Source organism: Tiliqua scincoides, chromosome 3 (assembly GCF_035046505.1).
Source record: "Tiliqua scincoides isolate rTilSci1 chromosome 3, rTilSci1.hap2, whole genome shotgun sequence".
NCBI lineage: Eukaryota > Metazoa > Chordata > Lepidosauria > Squamata > Scincidae > Tiliqua > Tiliqua scincoides.
Window position 1 is genome coordinate 180,240,088 of NC_089823.1, and position 23,135 is coordinate 180,263,222.

The 23,135-nt window shown below is 43.5% G+C and overlaps 1 protein-coding gene across 2 annotated transcripts in view; it reads right to left on the minus strand.

Moving 5' to 3' along the window:
- The window catches only part of FHIP2A (FHF complex subunit HOOK interacting protein 2A), a 38,988-nt gene extending 17,845 nt beyond the window's left edge, over nucleotides 1-21,143 (minus strand). The window contains exons 1-11 of one of the 2 annotated variants that reach the window (XM_066619760.1): nucleotides 20,866-21,143; nucleotides 14,277-14,355; nucleotides 13,127-13,305; nucleotides 11,083-11,187; nucleotides 10,780-10,902; nucleotides 7,001-7,039; nucleotides 3,834-4,121; nucleotides 3,037-3,233; nucleotides 2,674-2,788; nucleotides 2,511-2,587; nucleotides 2,207-2,399 (exon numbers count right to left, since the gene is read on the minus strand). In XM_066619760.1, coding sequence (XP_066475857.1) covers nucleotides 2,207-2,399; nucleotides 2,511-2,587; nucleotides 2,674-2,788; nucleotides 3,037-3,233; nucleotides 3,834-4,121; nucleotides 7,001-7,039; nucleotides 10,780-10,902; nucleotides 11,083-11,187; nucleotides 13,127-13,305; nucleotides 14,277-14,355; nucleotides 20,866-20,910 — 1,440 coding nt within the window. In that variant the 5' untranslated portion in view covers nucleotides 20,911-21,143. The remainder of the gene's footprint in view (nucleotides 1-2,206; nucleotides 2,400-2,510; nucleotides 2,588-2,673; nucleotides 2,789-3,036; nucleotides 3,234-3,833; nucleotides 4,122-7,000; nucleotides 7,040-10,779; nucleotides 10,903-11,082; nucleotides 11,188-13,126; nucleotides 13,306-14,276; nucleotides 14,356-20,865) is intronic. The other variant, XM_066619759.1, reaches the window with a different exon arrangement.
- Between the last annotated feature and the right edge of the window lie 1,992 nt (nucleotides 21,144-23,135).

Below are 23,135 nucleotides of genomic sequence, written 5' to 3' on the forward strand. Positions count from 1 at the left end.
CCAGTCATAGTGAAGACTGTTGGAACTGGGAATCTTACTTTTGTTTTGCTAAACTTGTTCTTCCAAAAGTTAGGAGCTCTTAAGAAGTGGCTGTGGTCACTTTGAAGGTATGAAATCAGCTCCCGCAGGATTCTCTCTCAAACTCTCTCCCAGAGAATTTGCGAACCACTGTCCTAAGGAGTTCCTCTCTCCTCCTTCTAACTACTTCCCTCAGGGCTCCACAGGCCATGACTGGTAGCCACCGAATTCTCCTGTCTAGAGAATAAAGTGCTAGTGACTTACGATGACCAGCTAACTTTTGTGGGCTACTTTTTAGAGCATCCCTTCTCTGTGAGAAAACAGTGTGGCTTCCTTGCCTCACTTCTCTCCAGGCTACGGCCTTATTGCCTTCTAGGGCTTGCTTCATAGTCCTCTTTCTGTCTTTGAAATCCCACTGTTATCCAAGAAGATCTGCTTGGCTGAGCTCTCCTGCTGCCGCGGCCCCTGCAACGCAACACGCTGAAGCCTCACAGAAAAAAGATTGGTAACCTTGGTCTTCAACACAGCCTTGCCAAAGACCCACAAACTCCCGACTCCCTCCTTGTGTCTGTCTCATGTTAGTCATACTGACTGCATAGTTAGTGCTTATTGCTTTCTCTTATCTGTAATTTCCTTATGAGACCTTTCCCCCCTTGTTTCCTTCTTCTTGGTCTTGCCCCTTTTCCTTTTAAGAAGTCCCATTCTCCTTATTTCTCCGCCTAACTGCCTCTTCCTAAACATCCATAGAGAATGAATGTTACTCATGGAACTTTATCTAGCTAAAAGCATGAGTTAGTGAACTAGCTAGGCCCCAGTTTTGAATCTGTCTTCTTGAGTGTTAAAATAAAAATTTTTTGCACCTTTCACCCTTGCATCCATTTTTCTTTCCCTAACAAATATACAGCTATATCATTAGGCACAACACAAACCTCTTGCACAAAATTGTATTTCTCTATGCGCATGTTACAATATATAATTTAAAAGCACTGCCGGTAACACCTTTCCCCCATATACATCTCAGTACTGTTATTTGTGGGTCATTGTCAAAAGTACAAGATGAAAGTTAAACTTCAAGCTTTGTGTCTATATACTTTGTATTGACTTGCCACAATCAATATTTGGAAAAGAGGCTTCAGTGTGCCTTCAGTCATTATCTAAGGTAAAGTCTAATCTAGGCCAGAAATTTCACAAAAAAGAGAAATTCATTTATGTAAATTTATTCAAATTTGAAATGTAAATTAATTCATTTTTTCCAAGCCCCAGACACTGTTTCAGAGAGATGATGTGGCCCTCCTGAAAAAATGCTTGGACACCCCTGCTGTAGAGCATCAAGTTTAGCATTAAAATAAACACAACCCATTACAGTATTTCTTTCACTAGCTGCTCAGAGGCCAGGAACAAAGCTGTGATACAGTAATAGAAGTAATTTGTTTACTGGTTTACTATTTCTACAGGCAGAAGCTAGGATCTTGTAGTCTTGCCTTCTGAACAATCTCTTGGTCAGCCAGGCATTTGGTGGTTCTTGCTGATCTGCCTGCTCCCGTATAAAAACCTCTCTAGATTTACTTCCAGACCTCTCTTCCTCTGGTTCTGTCTTGTCTTTGCACTAGCTGCCAGGCTTTTACTGTCCCAGTTTTGGCAGATGGGTGGTTTCTACCCTATTAGTGTGGTGGCTCACCCCAACAGCCTATCACAACTGGAAGCAGCACCTGGCCTGATGGTGTCAGGAGCTGTTTTCCATCCTCAGTACCTTCAGCTGTGGTTGACTCTGATGCTTGTGTATGGTCACCAAGTATCCATTTTGTGTTTACCAGTACAAGCACTGTTCCTTCCCATGAGTTCACGATTGAGGTAGACAATGAACCCAGGACTTTCAGGTACTACACTTCAACGCACCTATTCAGTGTCTGATTTTTCCTCAAAATGGACCCTCCAGGAATCAAACAGCCTAGCTGTAGAAGCTGTAATAATATGCTTCTTATATAGTGCTCAACATGCCATAGCACATTTTATGTATAGCTAGCAGATATCTGAAAATGAACTACTTAAACATTGTCAATTTTTTGATGCTGTTGAACATTTGGACTCAGATCAGTAAGAGCCAGAACCTAGTTGTTTAGTGATGTAATGGTTCCAATGATAGCATTTTGGCAGACATCATTGTGTACATTTTGCTATAATTCCTTACCTCATCTGAAATGTGATCACAGTGCTCAATTAAGCGATGTCGTAATGGGTGTCTGTTGATGTCTGTCAATTTTTCTGGCTCCCTCTGCTCTCCAAGGATGAAGCAAACAATTTCATGCACTAAGGCATCTGAAGTGACTTGACGGACAATACGATGCAAAAGGGCAGTGGAAGTGAGGATTCCAATCTCTGAACTGAACACAAGAAGGATCATTAGCAAGTGACTTGGATTCCTCCTTTTAGTTAAAAAAAAAAGTGAGGCAGAGAGAAACTGGGCTTATTTTGCAATGAAAAAGACTACTTACGTTTGCATTAGCTGGGGTTCCATGACACCAACAAAAAAACGTTCGCGCACTGACCTCGCCAAGGCAACAGCAGTTGTCTGAAACACAAAAAAGTTGCCTTTACTGATTTTTAAAAATGTGGTTTTGAATCACACACAGAAAATGGTGAAAGAGCATATCAAACCTTCTGCGCTTCCTTAATGAGTTGATCACAGTAATCAAACCAGGACAGAAATGAAATCAGGGCTCTTTTTCCCGGAAAGGCTGATGCATCTTCTTTGTGGCTGTAGGAATCCAAGCTGAAGTGCACAGGAGAAAATCTTTAAAAAGCACACATGTACAATTGGGTGCCTGTCTGTACCACAGTATAACCAGAGGTTACATTTCTGACTAAATATTTAGCTAGTGCTCATATTTTATTGATGGTTTGATAGCTGCCTCAAGCATAATGGATAAGGCAGGATAAAAAAATCTTAATAGAAAGGGCCTCAAGTAACAAACAGAAGGCATCAAATGCAACTCCACCACATAAAAACAATATTCTTACCCCCAGTTAACTCCTTCCACTGTTTCAATATCTAAGGGATCCATTGACTGAGGGAGCGCTTTGTAGAGAGAAGCCAGTCTGTCTGTCAGTAGTTCGCACAAGCACGTACTCTGCGTTAAACATTTGGCGGCAGCTGGTTCGGGCAAACTTACTAAAAGCATGAGGCCTTCACAAGCTTTCACAGCTATTCGGCCATCCTGTCACACAAGAGAAGAGGCAGAAAGAACACTTTTTCACACATTTCAAATGTAAAGCTTAGAGGAGCTATTTCTGCTGAATGCATTAGACCTATTCATTCAAACAGGGCAAGCAGAACACTAGCGTTTACATAACCAGTGTTACACACTGGAATACACGCCAATGTTAATGAAGCCCATCACAAACCACTTCTACCACACTGGACACATTCAGATGCAATGGGAAATCACTGTGCTCACTTAATCTCTATTTTCAGTCATGCATGAAAAGAGATTGAAAGCTTTTGCAGTAACCTAAATCTTGTCAGTTTCGTACTGTACACACCTGGGAAACAGCACGCTGTTAACAAACTAGACTTAAAACAAGCCAGCGTACCAAACCAAGGGGAGCATATGAACTCATAGTTATCCGAGGCTGATTCACATAAACATGAACTGTATTCACTGAAAAATATGCAAATCGCTGCTTAAAGCAAGTTTAGAGGTCTTCAGTGGTATCATGAGAATTTATGATCAGTCAAAACCTTTAATCCTGAACTATGCATAGACTTATTCCCAAACTCCAAAACATTAATTCTGGCACAACTGACAGACACTCACTGGACTTTTGGTGAGACTGAGCAGAGAATTCACCAAGTTATAGTCCCCTTGTGCATGAACATCCAAAACCTCAGGGGGTGAGAGGACATTTAATTCATCTAGACTTGTGGACAGGTCATCTGACTGCTGAGGAAGATCATTCTCTCTCGCCGCTTGCTCCACTTCACTTGATGTTTCTTCAGGCTGAACAGATTGTCCTGTATCTGTCACCACAGAATCTTGGCCTTTTAGCATGTCTTCTGTAATTAAGCTTGCTGCACCCTTTGAAGCCAGGCTTTTTAGCTTGTTCTGAAAAGTGATAGATCCAGACAGAGAATTGCACAGATAAAATGAACATTTGCCCTCAAGCAGTCATATATCAAAACGAATGCTCCATAACTAAAGCAGGCACTAAACTACAAAAGAGGCTATCCCAAATGAACCAAGAAACAAGAGAAAAAGAAACTATCAGTGGGATGGTTAGTTCCTTGAAATAGCTGGTCAGGTTCAGCAACATTTCTCAATTACTGAATTATCTATTCGATGCAGGAAGTTATACATATGATGACTGTCTCTTGGGAAAGGTCTTCTTTAGTGCTCTTAGAATTTAAACACTTTAAATCACTGAATGTATCTTTGATTCTCTGAAAATTAATTCAGCCAACAATGGAAAGCAACAGGATATTACTTTCCAATATATCTTACATTGACCAATGTAGCTTTGCCTCCAAATTAGTTCTTGATATGGCTTAAATGAACTGCTACCTTTTGACATGGACTTAACCATCCACCTTTATATACTCTTAATCTTATTTCAAAATATGTCTTGCGATTATTTGAAATTTATACATTATATATTTGCATTATTAATACTTGTACATTATATAATTTGACCTGTTGTCTCAAGTAGTTCATTTCTCCTGGTTCTTGTTTCCTAACTAAAACACATGAGGTCAATCTCACCAATGAGGTTAGATACATTCAATGCATGACGTATTAGGCACACAAATGCTTTTACCAACAGACTTCACAATCTTCCTCATATTCATCAGATGTGGGGACCCTACACACTCTCTTCAGAAATAGATGCAAGCATGTAAGTGAAATATGGCCAGCTACATGAAGATATTCTTGATTCCAGAGGCAAGGGGAAATGATATGGACTGAATTGTTACAGGCTGTATATAAATGATTAAGAGACTATAAAAAACCCAGTGGCTGGAACCTCTCTTCAACAGATCTTTCAAACCAGCCTCTGTGTCCCAGTCCGATATATGTGAACAGAAACAGCCTTTCTTTATTTGATCAAGCCCCTGAAACAAGTGGATACCATTTCATTTGTTCAATCTTCAGTACAAATGTCACATTTACTGTATGCAGGCAACCTTTCGACATCAATATGCTCAACTGAAAATGTGGATTCTTAAGTCAAGACCCCAATCCACCTTATCTCTGCAATTCTAGAAACTGCTTCAGATTCCAATCTAAGCATGCTTCTAAGCACCATGCGTCTAAGAAAAAACAAAAGATGTTCTAAAAACCAGTAGTTACTTTCAAGAAATCCATTAAAAGACAAAAAAGATATTTCCCATCAATTAAATCCATAACTAAGCACTTGCCACTACAATATGGTCACATAAACCCTTCTCAGGGACTTCAGGTTTCTTGCTTCACCTTCTTTAAGTGGGGAATCACACTTCTGCCTATAAATCTGCTTCAGTTGTTTAGAAAGACCTTCAGAATTGCCAATGAGCATAAGGATTGAAAGCATCAATCACTATAGTAGGAAAAAAATGATGCCAGTATGCAGTTCATTATCCTTGACACTGAAGTTAATGGATCTCACACATTCACTTTTTGCAGTCAATAGGATGGTGCTCACCTATTGAGATAATCTTGCATCAACACCAATTGTGCACAAAATTATCCTTGAGTGATACTTTATGGTCTGACTTAACTTTTCTTCCTAACAAGTACCAGAAGAACATGCAACACTACATGCAACACAGAATTCATAGCAGCTCAAGAGATTTAAGCTTGTAGTCATCCCACACTGGAGATTCCCAATGTATGACTCAAGGGTAGAGTGGGGAAGGAACAGGAGGTGAAGATATAAGAAGCATTGGTGGCTGTACAGGACCTGCATCCCCTATAGTTTCCTTGCAAACATTCTACCATACCACAAGGCATGAAAATGCTCAAGGGCACAGGGCTGCTCCCTTTATAACTATCTCTTCTTCGGGAATTGGGTGAAACATAGGAAGAGCAGTCAGGCCTATGAAAGATACCAGCTACAGTTCACTGCACACCTAGGATCACATCTGCTACCTGTACCTTGTCCAAGGTACTGAAGGATATGCTTCTAGCCTTTCAGACCATGGTTCCTGACCTTGAGTTGGACATGGAGACTCTTTACTGATTCCGCTTTCTCCTAATCCTTCTATGGTTCATTCACCTTGTGGCTGGACACAGTGGGTATGTGGGACTGTTTTCCCCACAAATGTGTAGGAAAGATTAGGCTGCCAACTGGAAAACGTGTCATGGACCTAAAAAGCTAAAACCAGAAGTTCCCAAACTGGGGCACTGCGATGCCCCAGCCAGGATAGTCCTATCTCTGTCCCTTTAAGGGGAGAGGGAGACAAAGGCAGCAACATGATCTTGCTGCTGCTGGGGTTAAAGGGTTTTTTTTCTTTTACCTGAGGTAATGCTGGTTTCCTTGGGGGTCTAGAGAGCCTGCAGAGGTGCAGGGAGCCCTACATAGGGGTCTGCAGTCTCCTAGATCCCCCAGGAGGCCAGTACTGCCTCAGGTAAGAGGGGAAAAAAACCTTTTAATCCCTGGCAGGAACGCAACCGCAGTGATTGCGTTGCTGCCTTTGCCCCTCTTCTGTAGGAACTTACAGCAGTTCCCAAACTCCCAGAGAGCTTGGGAACCACTGGGCTAAAGCCTAGAAATAGACTGGTGCCTGAATCTAACACAAGTTCCAGTTCCAGTCTGTTCTGGATTCTTTTTAAGTCAGTTATGAACTACACACCACACCAAAATGGTGAGGGCAGACTAGAATTCGTTCACTATCTTACAGTTAGTGCATGGCAAAAGAAATAAGACAAAATGTTAGTTAATGCATCAAGCTCAGTAAAATGGTCAAGATCCACTGAAGTTCATGCAGTTCTGAAGCCCACCTGCTCACCTGCCTCCTGGAAGCATGTAGGACAGGATCCTGAATGACCTAACAGGAAAGTTTAATGAAATGGGCTCTATGTTTTCAAACTGAAGAACATCACCAAAGGGTTTCACTACCAGACCACTGGGGACAGCAAAAACAAGCAAGTTTCCTGCATGTAACAGGAAGGAAAATGCAGCCAGCCAAGCTCAGCAGAAAACGATGTGCGCAAAGTATCTCTTCGGGATGCAGTTCAGGTTCAGAAAAGAAAGCAAAACAAAGAAAGTAGCAAATTTGTCTATATAAGCAATTATAAAATATAAATATACAGTATTGACTTTAAAGAATTATTGCAAGGGAATTACATCTCACACTTCTGGAATAATGATACAAGCACAGAAGCTGCTGTCAGGCACAGAAATCAGCATGCCAAAAACTGCAGCTTTTAAAACAATTTCTAGAAAGTAGGAACTTTTTGTGGAAAGTGAACCCAAAAATAGACAAGCAATGACAATGTTCTGAAACCACCAGAAGGCTGAGCGCAGCTTCTAACTACCATGAAGTCTTAATACCCTATACCAGTGGTTCTCAAACTTCCCAGGAGATTTACTCCCGGGATAAGTCTTTGTGGGGGCAGGGGGAAAGCAGCAAAGTGATCCCCAGGATCGCGCCCCTGCGGGGGGAGGCAGGGTTATTTTTTAACTACCCATACATGCTCCCGGGGTGTGGGGAGCCCTGAGGAGCGCTTGCAGGGCTCCCCGCGGCTTCTAAACAGTGAAAGTTGCAGGCGGGATTAAACCTGAAGTGGAATTTCCAGTTTCGTAAAAATAATATTTAGTCTCAAAAGCAAACAATGATTAAAACAAAAATTTAGCTACTTAAATTTGTATAAATGACATACTAATTGCATCATTTATTTTGATTTCAGAATTAAGCTCCCTTATGCAGCCTATACCAATCACTGCAGCAGGGTCACTACAGAAAACGAATTCTAATCTATCCAGATAAGAATATTTTGACAAACATCCAACATTTAAGTATGGCTCTTATATGCCATAGCAAGGTTGCTATATTACCCTATATGCAATATAGTATCTGACCCTATATGCAATAAAAACATTATTTTACCTAAATGAAACAACCAAATGCAAATGGGTTCTCATTTCCTACGTATCTTTGTTCTCAAACAACTGATTTTTGCCTCTAAATCCTAAGGCCTAATCATATCAACCGATTTACAGCAGTGGGACAATGTCCTGCTGTCATAAAATCAGCTATCCATGACACACAGACTGCACTGCTGGTGGCCATTTCTGAGCTATTGCCACCAGAAAGCAGTGACAGTGTTGGAGGCCTGCTACCAAGGCCAGTGGCCTGCACCAAATCAGGTAAGCCAGCACGGGGGCAGGTCATGGGCAGAGAGTGGAAGTAACATAGAATTTGGGGGGAGGAATGGCAGGGCATGTCAGGGAGGGAGGCAGGTGGATCTGGCAGCAGTCGTGCACACCAGATCTTAACCTCTTTTCAAAAGATCCTGCCTCTGTAAGAAAATCCTGCATGTCAGCGATCGCTCTATGAGAAGAAATTCTCAGATTTGGTTTATCTAAGCCACGCCTTTATGTGTCTCCTTCCAGACAAATTCTTTCTACTCCTACTCTCAGCTTTTAATTTCTGTGGCCTGCAAAAATGACAAGAAGGTACTATATAAATTTGGCTTCAGCTTTAACAGAAAACAAAGATATATTTCATACTGCTAGGTAATACTGGGAATGCTACAACTGGATAGCTGAACAATATATAACAACACAGCAGTATGTAAAAGTTTGCAGCACCAAGTTCCTAACATTCCACTGGCAAACAGAAAACAAACATTTCCAAGCAACTTTTGGCTGGAAAGATTCCAATGTAACTGCCGTCATTTGTTTATCCCCTCCCTCCGTGCCTTACTGCCTGTTTTCAGCAGAGGTTTTCTAAGAAAAGAGATAAAACCAAAAAGAAAGAAGCTTTGCCAAACCACACCAGAGGTGCAAGAGAACAGGAAAATGACACAAAAATGTATCCCCTCTCCAATTGTTGCTGGCTTACTGTATCTATCCCAGAGGTTAATTGGAGATATGAAGCAATGATAAAGGTGAACTGTTCAGCCATGGCCACCAACCAATGGCGGCCATGGCCACCAATCTAGAGCGAGTATACCTGGTTTGACACACTGAGGGTGCAATCCTGAGGCGCCCTTGGGCTGACGTAAGTCCCTTGCGCCGGCCCAGGAGAGTTGCAAACATGCTGTAAAGCACGTTTGTACCTCCTTAGGAGTAAACCATGATGGCACACGGAGGCTGAATCCAGCCTCTGTGGCAGCTTATTCCGTGAGCCTTGCATCAGCCCAGCTGGTGCCACTTCAGGAGGACTAGTGCCACCTCAGGAGGTGGCTCAAGTTTGAGGAGACCTATAGGGGCCTGTGTGCTTTACCCGGAGTTAAGGGGAAAAGTTTCCTCTGTCTCCCCTTGCCTCTGACTGAGCCACTTTGGGCCCCTAACCTGCGCTGGATCCAGCGCAAGCCTCTTGGCTTGCCTGTTCCAGTACAGGGTAGGATTGCGCCCTGTGTCTATAGATATGGGATGAAAGCTTTCCCATGGCTGCCCAGGGTCCTTAAGTCGCTGATGTTTCACAGATCAACACCGTAACCACAGATCTCCAAGGGGTTTCATTGACAAACCAAGTATGGCTGGGCTTTATATACACACTAAAAGCAAAATCTGGAAGTTCCTGGCAACTCAAAAACTTTTCCCATATGGCTGGGCAAGGATGCTTCCAAGGACTCTCCATGGTCTTATGATCGACTATGTAACCTACTACACTTCTGGGTTGGCAAAGAGGCTATCAATTCAAAATACTCCAAGCTCTTTATAATTGGAGTTACACTGGACCTTATACTGCCTCCCTCTTCCAATCTATGCAAACATCCTCCAGCAGTGTTCTGATGAAGAAAAGCACTGCTAAAGTTGCAGTGTTGCACAGGTGGAGCTGATGATTGCTACTACTGTTTTACATTTACTTGGGACTAACAGTATGTTCTATTCTGTACATGTTTTGTACAGAATTGCATGTTTTGACCCAGAGGGCCTGCAATTCTGACAAAAAAAGAATTGGTACATAATATTTTCAGATAGTAAAACTGTATTTGAGCAAATATCAGTGCCTTTTACAACAACAACAAAAAAACAATTCTTTAAAGAAAGTGACTCACTGCCCAAGTTACTATAGTTTAAAAGATCCTTAAAAAGATTTAACACCACTCTGAAACACTGAAACAAGTGTTAAAGAAATGGAAAACTGAAGTATACAACATGACCCTTTAATTATTTTGTTCAGGGAAAGCTTACCAGAGCAGGGTTTTTTTCCCAACCTGTTTCCAGGGTGTCAATTAAAATAAGAACAGTTTCATATCTAGGAAGCAACTCTCTGTGGAAATTATGGCCAGACTGCAAATGCCACATGCTAGGTAATGAGGAAGTGGTAGCAAGGAATTTGGAGAAATCAAAGCAGAGGAGGATTCTGGGATTCTCCTCAAAGGCTTCAATGAGCTTGGTTCCTCCCTTTCAGTGTAACAATGAATAATGTACTTTGGTGCTTTAAAGTGCACCACCAGACTACATTTACATGCAGCACCTAGAGAAGTGCCTGTTTATGACTGTGTGAAACACAATTTTTATGCAGTTTGGTCAACCCAAAACCTGCTATATGCTATTCTTAAGATTCCTCTTCAATACTATAAATTTAGTTAGCGTGCTAAGCAATCCACCTACCTCAAGGAAGAAGTTAACCAAGTATGGATCTTCTTTCAGCTTTGCACAAACGATGCAAAGGAAATGAATTTCTTCATTTTCAGTGGGTGTTGCCAGAACTTCACCACAAAGTCTGATTAATTTCTGTCAAAGTGAAAGAAGAACCAAATTTTCAGAATTAAAAGCCTAAGGAAAAATGTTTATTTCTGGGTATGTTTTAGAATTGTTTTCAAAGAAAATTCTCAACATCTCAAATTTCTAACATAGTATCCAATATTTAAAGAGAATCCATTTAAAATGTATTCTTTAAAACCAGATCAGTACCTGCACAGGTCTGTGTACATTTATATGGGGGAGAAGAGGCTGTCGTATTCTTCCCAGAAGTTTTGTATAGAAGGATAGAACTTGTTGTTTCATACCTGGAGGACACTAGAAAACAGAAATTCATTTCCATTGCAACAAAACAACAAAATAAATTGATATATAAAAGCAACGGGGAATCCATAAACATTAATTTAGAAAAAAAGTACATGAAATTCACCCAACATTTGACTAATTTTACAATAAAAAGGCCTGGTACAAACCTGTTAATAAAAAAATCATTAATATGATCATATCTTTGTAACGTAGCTTATGTAGTTCATATCAACATTTCAAACAAACTAGATCAGTAATTCTCAAACTGTAGGTCGTAACTGACTGGTGGGTTGCGCCCTGATGTGTGCTGGGTCTCGGCCCTAAAGCATTACTGGGAACCACTAGAGGCAGCTTCTAGGTTACGATGTGTCTGATACCCACTCCATTGGCCTCTGCAGGTCCCAGAATGCCTTGGGGAAGTTGCAACTTCCTGTTTGCACCCGAAACTTGCAGTTTGCTTCCACAAGGGGTTCTGGGGCTTGCAAAGGCCAATGGAATGAGTTCCAGGCCTGGCACCACCCAGAAGTGACCTCCAATGGCTCCCAGTAATGCTTTGTGGAGCAATGGTGAGCACTGGATCGCGACCCAGTGTAGAGGATGAGGTTTTGTGGCAGTTCAAAGTTTGAGAACTAGTGAACAGGATACAAGGACTAGGGGTGTGTGAGGGTAAATAGAATGCTAGATGCAGGGATGTGGCAGCAAGATAAAAGTATCTTGTGGTCTTGTGTGTGCTTCCTGAGGCATCTAGTGGGCCGCTGTGAGATACAGGAAGCTGGACTAGATGGGTCCTGGGGCTGATCCAGCAGGAATCATCTTATGTTCTTATGTCTAAGATCCAAAGAGGCCTATGCATGAGCACAAAGAACTAGATGGGTCCTGGGGCTGATCCAGCAGGAATCATCTTATGTTCTTATATCTAAGATCCAAAGAGGCCTATGCATGAGCACAAAGAATTTCCACATGTCTAAGGGTTGGTCAGTTTTTTTAATTATGGCAGTGTCCTCTAACACCTCATGGAATAGCACTACAGAAGAACATGAACTTCAGAGAGAAAAATCTAAAAGGCCTCAGTAAGCATGTACGAAAACATGCACACCGCTTTCAATCCTGGGTATTCTTTCAACTGAACTTCATGTTAAACAGATCCATGTCTTCTGGATCTTTCAAGAGAGATACAGAGCAATGCAGTGTGCTTGGCAAAAGTTCAGCCACTGCTACCTCAAAGTAGTTTCCATTGCCCTACTTGCCAGATTTTTCTTTACCTTCTTGCAGCAGAAGCTAGAAATAAGGGGTGATGCCATAGTATTATGCCATGCTATGCAAAGCTATCAAATTCTAAGCCACAGCATTCTCAGTAACATAAGTGACCTCCAAAACTGTCAACACAACTGCAGTCTATTCCTTTGCTATTCACAAGGCAGCAATGATAGCTGGATACTTTGTATTTTCAAGTAATATCCCTAAGTTGTTGGTTTGTACAACTTAAGAGCTTTGCAATTTAGGCAAACCATAAAGAGATACACAACTGGATAGTTAAAATTGTACGGCAGTCAGTCCCAGATAAGGAGTTCATCAACTTCTGCAGAATCCTTAATCTAGCCACCAGATGCACAGAGAAAAACCTGATTACTTATTGCCAGTTTCTGAAAAACATTTAGAAACAATACGGGCCAAACAATTTCAGAGGCTAGTACTTATGAAAGTACAGATCCCAGGACCCGCCTAGTACAGATCCCAGGACCCTCAGTCATGGTGGCCATGACTTTACACTATCTCAGTCTCAGCAGAAGCAGAATTCCTTCACCAATTCTTTCAATTTATTTCTCAATATGAACTGAAAAAATACAAACACTCAAAAGTGTTGAAAAAGCAAACCAAAATTAAGCAAGCACATTCATAAAAATATATCAAAGAATCTGGGCTGGCTGTAGAAGAACCTGACCATACTTACGTCAGCCTTGCCCAGGGTATACAAAGTTTCCAAGATCTTGTGATGTAGCAAATATTCCATGCAAGGTCCTGTTTCTCCGGTTTCTCCAGACTCCCTCTCATTTTCTTCCTGAACTAAAATATCCAACATCTGCTCCAGATGAGATGGAATGTTGGTATCAGTCACAGGAGCTTTGTCATCTACAGAAAGAGGTCCCAAAATACAATCTCCGTGAACAATTAAACACTTTACTCATTAAAATTCTTCCCCTCACAATTTGTATAAAATAGGGTAAAAATACATTGCAAACAATATGTATTTTACAACTTCAGCTGAGTAATGGATGCAGAAATGTATGAAAAAGGGTGTGTATGTGGGAAACTGTCATATCAAAATTAAGGGGGATGACCTTGCTGGTACAGTTTCCCAAAGGAGAAACTTTATCAAGGTAATTTTTATACATACAGGTTTAGGGGTGTGTGTGTTTAAAATCTTTTAGGACAGGTAATTTTCCAAAGTAACAGAAACAATACGATTGTGATTTCTTTGTTACAATCTGCCTAAAAAATCTTATTCACATTTCCTACATGTTATTGATATTCAAAGTGTACAATTACTTTCTTACATTCAGCCTCCATTAAAACAATAGATCATTTATATGAGATGGGATAAAAAACTAAACAATAGTTAGCATACACTAACATACCTTTATGCTACCCTGTATTGATTTGCCCCAACAAGCTGAGATGATGTAATTTTTACTGGAAGCAATTTTTACTGCCATGCTGCAAGCATATAAATAATCTAGCAGCAAATTTGCTGTTGCCTCTTATGCAATTGTCTACAAATAACTGCCATGTGAATTCAAAAAGGAACAAGGTCATAGGAAATGAATTGCAATAAATACCTCAGTTATTTAGCACCAATGAATATGCTTTAAAAATCACTGTGGGCACAATCCTAACCAGGTCTACTCAGAAGTAAGTCCTATTTTGTTCAATGGGGCTTACTCTCAGGAAAGCATGGTTAGGATTGCAGACTGTGAAGGGTAATGGGCAAAGCCCACCAACCACACTTGCCTGGATTTTATTATTTCCCAGATCATCACTTTTAGGTGACAAAGTATTTCCATCTGACTACTTTGATGAAGATCCAAAGAAATTTTCCTTACCTGAAGTTTCTATGTAATAATGGGTGATTGCCTTCCAGTGGTAAACAAAATCTTCTTGCAATGGAAGGGATGGCGCGAGCTGCAGAGAGGAAATTGGAATGCACACAAAGACATTTAGCAAATGTTGACCTATAGGAGAACCTACAGAACTAAACACTAATGCTTCAGAACATCATGCCATTCAGTGTGACAGAGTGGAAAATGTATAACCTACAATGGAATCTTTGGCCATGATCCTGTACAGAAGGCACATGCGTAGAAGGGTTTATCTTTCTTTTTAAAATCTTGGCAATGGAAGGCAAACAACTCTGTATGCTAATAGAGCTTCTTCTGCTACAGCCAGCAACAGGAGCTATGTGCATATAGAGGGTTCTGAATCAAACCTTGGCCCTTCCCCAGTTTATTCAATGAAATAAACTGAACCAGAAAAATCAACCACTCCAAACAATCTGAATTTTCTATCATTTGCATGGTTTTTCTTATGCACAAAATGCCTTCCAACTGTAATTTATATTTTAGGTTTACAATCTATCATTCACAAGGTGCAATGGGTTACAAGTCATAGTTGGTATGTGTAAGTTCTTGGTTTTAGAGGTTTTAGAGGCTGCCTCTGATTGCCAGATGCAAGGGACGGCACCAGGACACAGGTTGTGTGTGTTGTCTTGTGTGCTCCCTCCGGCATTTGGTGGGCCACTGTGAGATACAAGAAGCTGGACTAGATGGGCCCTTGGCCTGATACAGTGGGGCTCTTCTTATGTTCTTAATAGCAACAATACAAAGAGAAAAATATTGCTATGCTAAAATATTCTGAAGTAAGTCATATGCTCATAAAGTCTGTAAGCATGTGAGAGAGCGACTCTTTACACTCTACAGTTCTCAGATTAGGAAAGGGAGAGATTTCCAGCAGCAGTCATGAATAACTTGCAGAACAACTCTCCTAACTATGCAGGGTCTCCATGCCACAGTCACTAGTATGATGACTTTTGATGCAAACATGGATATCTAGTGGAGAGCCATTTTCAAACTGTGCTGCCATGTGGATTTTTTTTTTTAGTGGCTTTTAATTGCCAGTCATCACTTTCTGATCATTTCCAGAATATAGGACACAAGAAGCAAGCTTTGGCCTGCTTTATTCTTATCTCCAATTTAATTTCTTTTTAAATTGTAACATTTGGCACGCGTAAATTTTTAACATTGACTGTCCAGTGAGTCCACTTTTGAAAGACATGACATTAGAAGCCCACTGAATGTTCAGTGGACAAGTATAATCTAGCAGTTCTTCAAGATCAAGTAACTGCACTTCTTATATTAACTATAAATTAGAATACAGTATATGAATCAGCTGCCAATCATAATTTTTTATTTACTGAAAAGTGTTCAGTGTATATAAATATATAGGTGCCATGGCTCAGGCATATTCCATACTGAGTAAGCTATTCAAATTTGACAAAGACCAAAGAAACATCTGGAAGCACCATTTTTAATTTGACTCATAATGCTTCCACAAGGAGCTATTAAAGCAAATTAAAGGGCAATGCAACAGTTCAAAGGCAGGACCTACTTTACACAGTAATCAACCTTTGAATCCTTTGCCACAAGTCACAAAATCAATGAGAATAACCTGGCAACTTTATGGAAGGTTAAATAGAAATGGTAATGAACTTTTGCCCCAGGAGTGGAAATGTGCTAGTATATGATGTGTTTCAAAAGCGTTCCACTGTTTAGGTCCAAATGGCACAAAACATATTGAAAAATGCTTGCTGGACAGTTTAATAGGCTGAATGCATCACTGATGGTGAAAAAATGTCTACTCAACTTTAAAGCATCAAATACCAGAGATGTGACATGCCCCTTAAATTCAATTTGCATTTTAATTAACAATGGCCATGAAGTTCAAATTGGGGAACCACCAACTCAACCAGTTTAAAACCAACACAAAGCAAGCCCAGACTCTTCTGAATCTGGGTCTGAGCCTATATTAGCTCATACAGTATTTATCTAATTCATGCATTTATACACCATCATTCCCCCACACAGTTGAGGTTCCATCATCATGAACAGCCACCCTCCCTCTGTCACCCTTTCTCTTCCCCTCCCAATCTTATCTGAAAGCAGTGGAAAGCAGTAACAGCAGCAAGCCATCTGCTTGTTCCACCTTTCAAGTCTTTGAAATATTAAGAACAGACCAAACATGTAAAAACCTACATGCAAACCAGCATTTCACACGGATGTAGTGTGCATTTGGATACAAAATCCATGCAGGCTTCTGCATGAGTTTTTTCCCCCCCAAAGAATAAGCCAAGTACCTTTTCCACTTTTTAACCCTTGAATTCAGGGTCAACCACGTGGGTATTGAACTTATAGTTGAAAACTCAAGTGGTTGTCTGATATCCAGGGGGTTTGAGCCCTCAGAGGAAGTGAAAGATGAATGACAGTACCAGAGGAGGAACTAGAATGGCCTTCCTCGCAAAACCCAAACTGGAATACAGAATGTGTTTGCAAATCTCATGCAGGATGATACCCACAGATGCTATTTTCTGCAGATATGCTGCACATTTGGTCTGGTCCTTAGAGCACAACATTTCCTAAGCTTCTCCAAGCCTGGGAAGCTACTGTTGTAACTCTATGTAGGCTCTGAAAAAAGGAAGGATGCAAAACAAAAGAGGGGATCTTGCTACTGTTACACCCAGCCTGCCATCAGGCAAGCTTGGGAGAAGGAAAGAAAAACTAGGGGTTCACATGAGGGGTTGGGGATCATTGAATCGATTTCCTTTTTGCCATCTCTTGCAAATGCTTGAGGAAACCCAGGGTAGTTTTTTTGTTTGTTTGTTTTAAGAACTTGCAAGGAAAGATCACAAAAAGCAAGTGGAGACTGAGACAAGCCAAGAGCATTCACCCATCACTCATTTTAATTGGTTCTTTTTTCAGAACTTCAGAGTTACAGATTTCCACAGAACATTAAAACAGTATGTTTCTTATTTTAGACCATATCAACTCCTTAAGCATTAGAACTAACATTACAGTTTTGCAGTGTTTGCTACTCCTGAAACTGTGACTTGGCAATCCTGTGCTCTAAAGGTTTTTGATCCTTCCTTAAAATATTAATTACTAGTCCAGGCAACCAGTTTGGAAACAGAACACCAAACTTTTTTGAGTTGTGAAGACCAGAAGCATCTCTGCAACCTGGGGAGAATGGGCAGCAAAATGGCAGATGCATTTCAGTGTAAGTAAGTGTAAAGTAATGCATACTAGGGCAAAAAATAAAAACTTCACAAATAGGTTAATGGATTCTGACCTGTGTGATGGAACAGGAAAGGGATCTAGGGGTGCTGGTGGACAGCTCAATGAAAGTGTCAAACCAATGTGCAGCAGCAGTGAAGAAGGCTAATTCTATGCTTGGGATCATTAGAAAAGGTATTGAGAATAAAATGGCTAATATTATAATACAGGGCTTTTCAAACTGGGGCGTCACGACACCCCAGCCTGTGAGCCCTGGCCACTTTCCCCTTAAAGGGCGGAGGTTGGGGGAAGGCAGCGACGCGATCCCCAGGATCACATCGCTCAGGGGGCTGCAGGGACTGGGATGCACTAACCAATCCCTGCAGCAGCTTTTCTGGTGTGTGGGGAGCCCTGCGCGAATGTCTGCAGGGCCTCCCAGTTCTTGAAAAGTGAAAGCGCAGCAATCGTGCTCCACTTCGGAAGTGGATATCGTGGGAAGTGGATATCGTGGAAATGGAAAAGGTGCAAAAGAGAGCGACTAAAATGATTACTGGGCTGGGGCATCTCCCTTATGAGGAAAGGCTACAGCATTTGGGGCTCCTTAGTCTAGAACAGGGGAATCCAAAGTTTTTGGCAAGAGGGCCACATCATCTCTCTGACACTGTGTCAGGGGCGGGGGGGGGAGAATTAATTTACATTTAAAATTTGAATAAATTTGCATAAGTTTACATAAATGAATATATTAAAGATGAACTTATATGAATGAACAAAGGTCTGGCAATAGCTCAAGGCCTATAAAAGGCCTTGCACAAAGCAAGGCTGGCCTTTCCTTTGCTGCCTCTGCTGCATCACAGACATGAAACAGCAAGCAGTGGAGGGAGCCCTCATCCCACAGCTCACGTGAGAGGTCAAACAGTCGCCCTCACACTGAGAACAGTTGCGTCGGGCCAGTGCAGGCTCCAACAAATCTCTGGAGGGCCAGAGGTTTATTGGAGACTGGAGTCTCCCTGAGGGACGCATTGGGAAGCCTCGAGGGCCGCAAGTGGCCCCAGGGCCGGGGTTTGGGCACCCCTGGTCTAGAAAAAAGGCGCCTGAGCGGGAACATGATAGAGACATACAAAATTATACATGGGAAGAACAGAGTAGATAGAGAGATGCTCTTTAGACTCTCACGTAACACCAGTACCAGGGGGCATCTGCTAAAATTGAGTGTAGGGAGAGTTAGGACAGACAAAAGAAAGTATTTCTTTACTCATCATAAAGTAGTTAGTCTGTGAAACTCCTTGCCACAGGATGTGGTGATGGCATCAGGCCTAGATGCCTTTTAAGGGGTATTTGACAAATTCCTGGAGGAATAGTTCATCACGGGTTACAAGCCATGATGTGTTTGTGCAATTTCCTGATTTTAGAAATGGGCTATGTCAGAATGCCAAACGCAAGGAAGGACACCAGGATGCAGGTCTCTTCTTGTCTTGTGTGCTCCCTGGGGCATTTGGTGGGCCACTGGGAGATATAGGAAATTGGACTACATGGACCTATGGCCTGATCCAGCAGGGTTATTCTTATGTTCTTATGACTTGGGCTAGTTTGTTTCCTTCCCCACCTCTCTTGTTCTGTTTGGCATAAGGATACCCAAGGCCAGGAATCAGGACAGCCTGCATTTACTGAAACAGGCAATCTCCTTGCTCCAGAGCTTTCCATGGTTAGCCTATATCGAGAAAATTACAATGTACAAACAAAGCAGAGTTTGAGACATATTTCCTTGGAAGGGCTTTGTGATTTGTCCTGGGTACATGCCTGTGTGGGAGTGTTATTGGTAGGTGAAAAGAGGATCCTATGTTAAGTGCTAGCACTCTTGTGAACTATAAACATGATCAAGAACTATTTATTATATTAGGGGTGAGCTGTTCAGTTCTTTATTTCTAAGCCAGTATATCTCAAAGTTTGTCCTCTACTGTACCACTCCACACAGTCCACCTATTTGAAGTACTACCATAAGTAACTGGTGATGACATCATCACCAGTTACGCCTGAGTTGGGAGGCCAGATGCAATGCAACAAACACCAGTAAGAGGCTCAAGGTGGATAGGAAGGCTTTTCTGAACACAGAAAAGCATGCTTTGGAACTCCGCCCACTGAGCCAAACCTCCTACAGCTGTTCATTGTGTTGTGTTCCTGGTCTCAGAGGGTCCAGCGAGTACTACCAGACACCACCTCAAGCACCACTGGTGGTAACCCATAACACTGACTGAGAAACACTGATCTGAAGAGGCTGGGGTGGTAAGCCTCCCCACAACCAGCCTTGGATTCTGGACAAGATGGGGCTAGACCAGTGGTTGCCAACTTTTTTGACTGGTGGCTCCCTTGATCTACTGGGCCACTGGCTGTGCTCCCCATGAGAGCTACAATCCTATACATTGTATAGGACGGTGGGTTTTTTTTGATGAGGATTCTACCAGGGACATGCGGTGGGTGGGGAGGCTCTGCATGTGGGTTATGGGTGCTTGGGCACCTTATGCGGCAGCGGCGCTTTTCAAAGGACTCCAACGGAGAGTCTCTGCCTCACCTGCCACCCCACCCACCACATGTCCCTGGATTCTATGGTTTTGCTCTCTGGTTTCTGCGGTTCCCTGGGGAGCCATGGCTCACAGTTGGAAACCACTGGGCTGTAGTATATTAGTGGCAAGGAAAAAGACATCAGCATGCGCTCAGAGACACTGTTTGCACCGTCTTCAGCTATTCCAGAGTACATTCCACCACCCCAACAAACAGCCTATCCAGTACAGTATGGAGCAGAGGAAACTTTCTTAGAGCCTGATCCTAGGCATGACTCCTCAGAAGTAAGTCCCATTATAGTCGATGGGGTTTACTCCCAGGAAAATGTGGATAGGATTGGAGCCTTTGGCTTACTCTCAGGTAAGCGTGGATAGGACTGCAGCCTAAGGCTAGAATCCTCTCTTCACTTTCCTGGGAGTAAGCCCCACTGACTATAATGGGGCTTACTTGCGAGTAGACGAGCACAGGCTTGGGCTCTGAGAAGCAGCAGGGGTGGGGTGGGGAGGGGTGGGGAGAGGAGGCCTCTCCGCCTCCCTTGCGGGCCTATGGGGCAGGGAAAGCCTGGACACCGTCGTCGCCCCAGAAGGGAAGCCCGTGTGGGGGCCTGTCGAGGTCTCCGCGAGGGGAGCGGGCCACGTAACGCTGCCTGGCCTCTCGCCCCGCCGCCCTCCTGCGGCCCGGCTTCTCCCTGCTGCCGAGGCTCCTGCGGGGGTGGTGGGCTGGGGCGGCCGGAGCCCCAGCCTAGGCGCTCCTCCTCCGCCTAGGCCCCGCAGCAGCCGCGGGCTCGCGTGGCGGGCGCCTCCGGTGGCCTTACCGCCTCCACGGCGTGCTGCAGGATGGAAGTGAACTTGGAGAACATCCTGTCCCTGGACTGGAGCAGCCGCTGCCGGGAGGATCGCGAGAGCTCCTCGAGCCGCCGCCTCCGCTCCAGGGTGAGGGCTGCATGCGGGGGGCCAGGCGGCCGCGGGAACGGGTCGCAGCGCAGGCTGGCTCGGCTCCTCCTGCAGCGGGAGACACCGTGGCAGGCGCTGGCGGAGCCCGACTCCCAGCGGCCGGCCTGGGCGCCCGGAAGCCGAGCCGAGCCTCTTCCCTCCCTCCCTCCCCGCTCCGCCTTCGGGGCCGCTCTCTGCGCGGCTGTCGAGAGCCGGGCGCGCGAACGGCGCTCTCGACCCCCACTCGGCGACGCCGCCTCTTCGGCAGGCCCGCGAACAGCCTCCTGCGCCGGCCAGGCCCCGAAGGACGAGGAGAGCCGCGGGTGGAGACGCTCCCTGCGCGACCAGCCGCTCACACGGTCCCCGCAGCGTGTGGTCGGTCTGTGGAACTCCTTGCCACAGGAACGCCTTTAAAAGGGGATTGGACAAGTTTCTGGAGGAAAAATCCGTTACGGGTTACAAGCCATGATGCGGATGTGCAGCCTCCTGATTCTAGAAACGGGCTATGTCAGAAGGCCAAACGCAAGGAAGGCACCAGGATGCAGGTCTCTTGTCATCTGGTGTGCTCCCTGGGGCATTTGGTGGGCCGCTGTGGGACTGTTCTTGTGTTCTTATGTCGCTCCACGGCCAGCCCGTCGCAGGCGCAATGCTGACGTGTCCTCACCCACAGTAGTTCATGTGGAGTAACTCACCATTCAGGCGCGCTCTCTCTCTCTCTCTCTCTCTGTCACACACACAGATACACACACTCTCTCTCACACACACACACACTCTCTCTCTCACACAGGCACACAGATACACACTCTCTGTCACATAAAGACCATCTCTCTCTCATACACACAGATACACACACACACTATCTCTCTTTTCCACACACACAGACTGTCTCTCTCTCTCTCTCTCTCTCTCTCACACACACACACAGATTTTCTCTCTGACACACACAGATGCACACACACACACTCATACACACAGATACACACAGGCACTCACACACACAGGCTCTCTTTCACACGCACACAGATACACACAGACTCTCAAGCACACACAAACTAGAATTTCCACTTAATCCATGTGAGACATGCGCAGTTTGAAATCCATCATTTTAAACAAGTTTTTTAAAACTGCAGCAGTGTTTTTCAACCAGCCGTACGGGTACCACCAGTGGCACTTGAGGTAGTGTCTGGTGGTACTTGTGCGAACCCCCCCCCAACATCTGCTGCTTGGCAGCGAGTTGAGTGGCGTGACCTGACAAACATCAATAGGAGGCTTGGCTTGGTGGGCAGAGCTCCAAAGCATGCTTTTCATGCATTCTAAAAAGCCCTCCTGTCCACCCTGAGCCACTTACTGGTGTTTGTCACATCTGGCATCTCAACTGGTGATGATGTCATCACCAGTTACTTCTAGTGGTACTTCCAATAGGTGAATCATGCAAAGTGGTACAGCAGGGGATAAATGCTAGCTAGCAATTTTTGGAACTATGAGCGGATGCTTCAAAATGGTCATGGGGTGCGTGTGAATAAACTTATCAAGTGAACTGTGCTGCTGTCTGTTGGGCTCTTGATCTTTATAGTAGGCTGCAATGACAGAAACATCTAGGTCAGTGTTTCTCAACCAGTGCTACTCAAAGTGGTAGCTGGTGGTATGCACAGGATCTTCAGATACCTGCTGCATGGCAGCAAAATACACACAGAATCACAACACAACAAGGAGGAGGTGTTTGTTTTTTTTGGTAGGCAGAGCTCCAAAGCGTGTTTTTCACACTATCAAAAAAGCCCTCCAGTCCACTCTGAATCTCTTACTGGTGTTTTTTGTGTCACATCTAGCCTCCCAACCCAGAAGTAACTTGTAATGACCTCATCACCAGTTATTACCAGTGGTACTTCCAATAGGTGGACCATGCAAAGTGGTACAGCGGGGGACAAGCACTGAGAAACAGCCACATTATTGGCCTGGCCCTCGCCCTCCAGGCAGGCGCCTAGCACCAAGTATTGTTACACATGCTTAAATGTGTGTCTCCTGCATGTCTTGAATTGAAAGGACATAAATGGAAATAAAATGTTGATCGTGTAACATCACCCCCACTCATGGAGAGCATGCTCTCCATGAGTGGGGGTGATGTTACATGTTAGTTGGCAACCTTCAGTCTCGA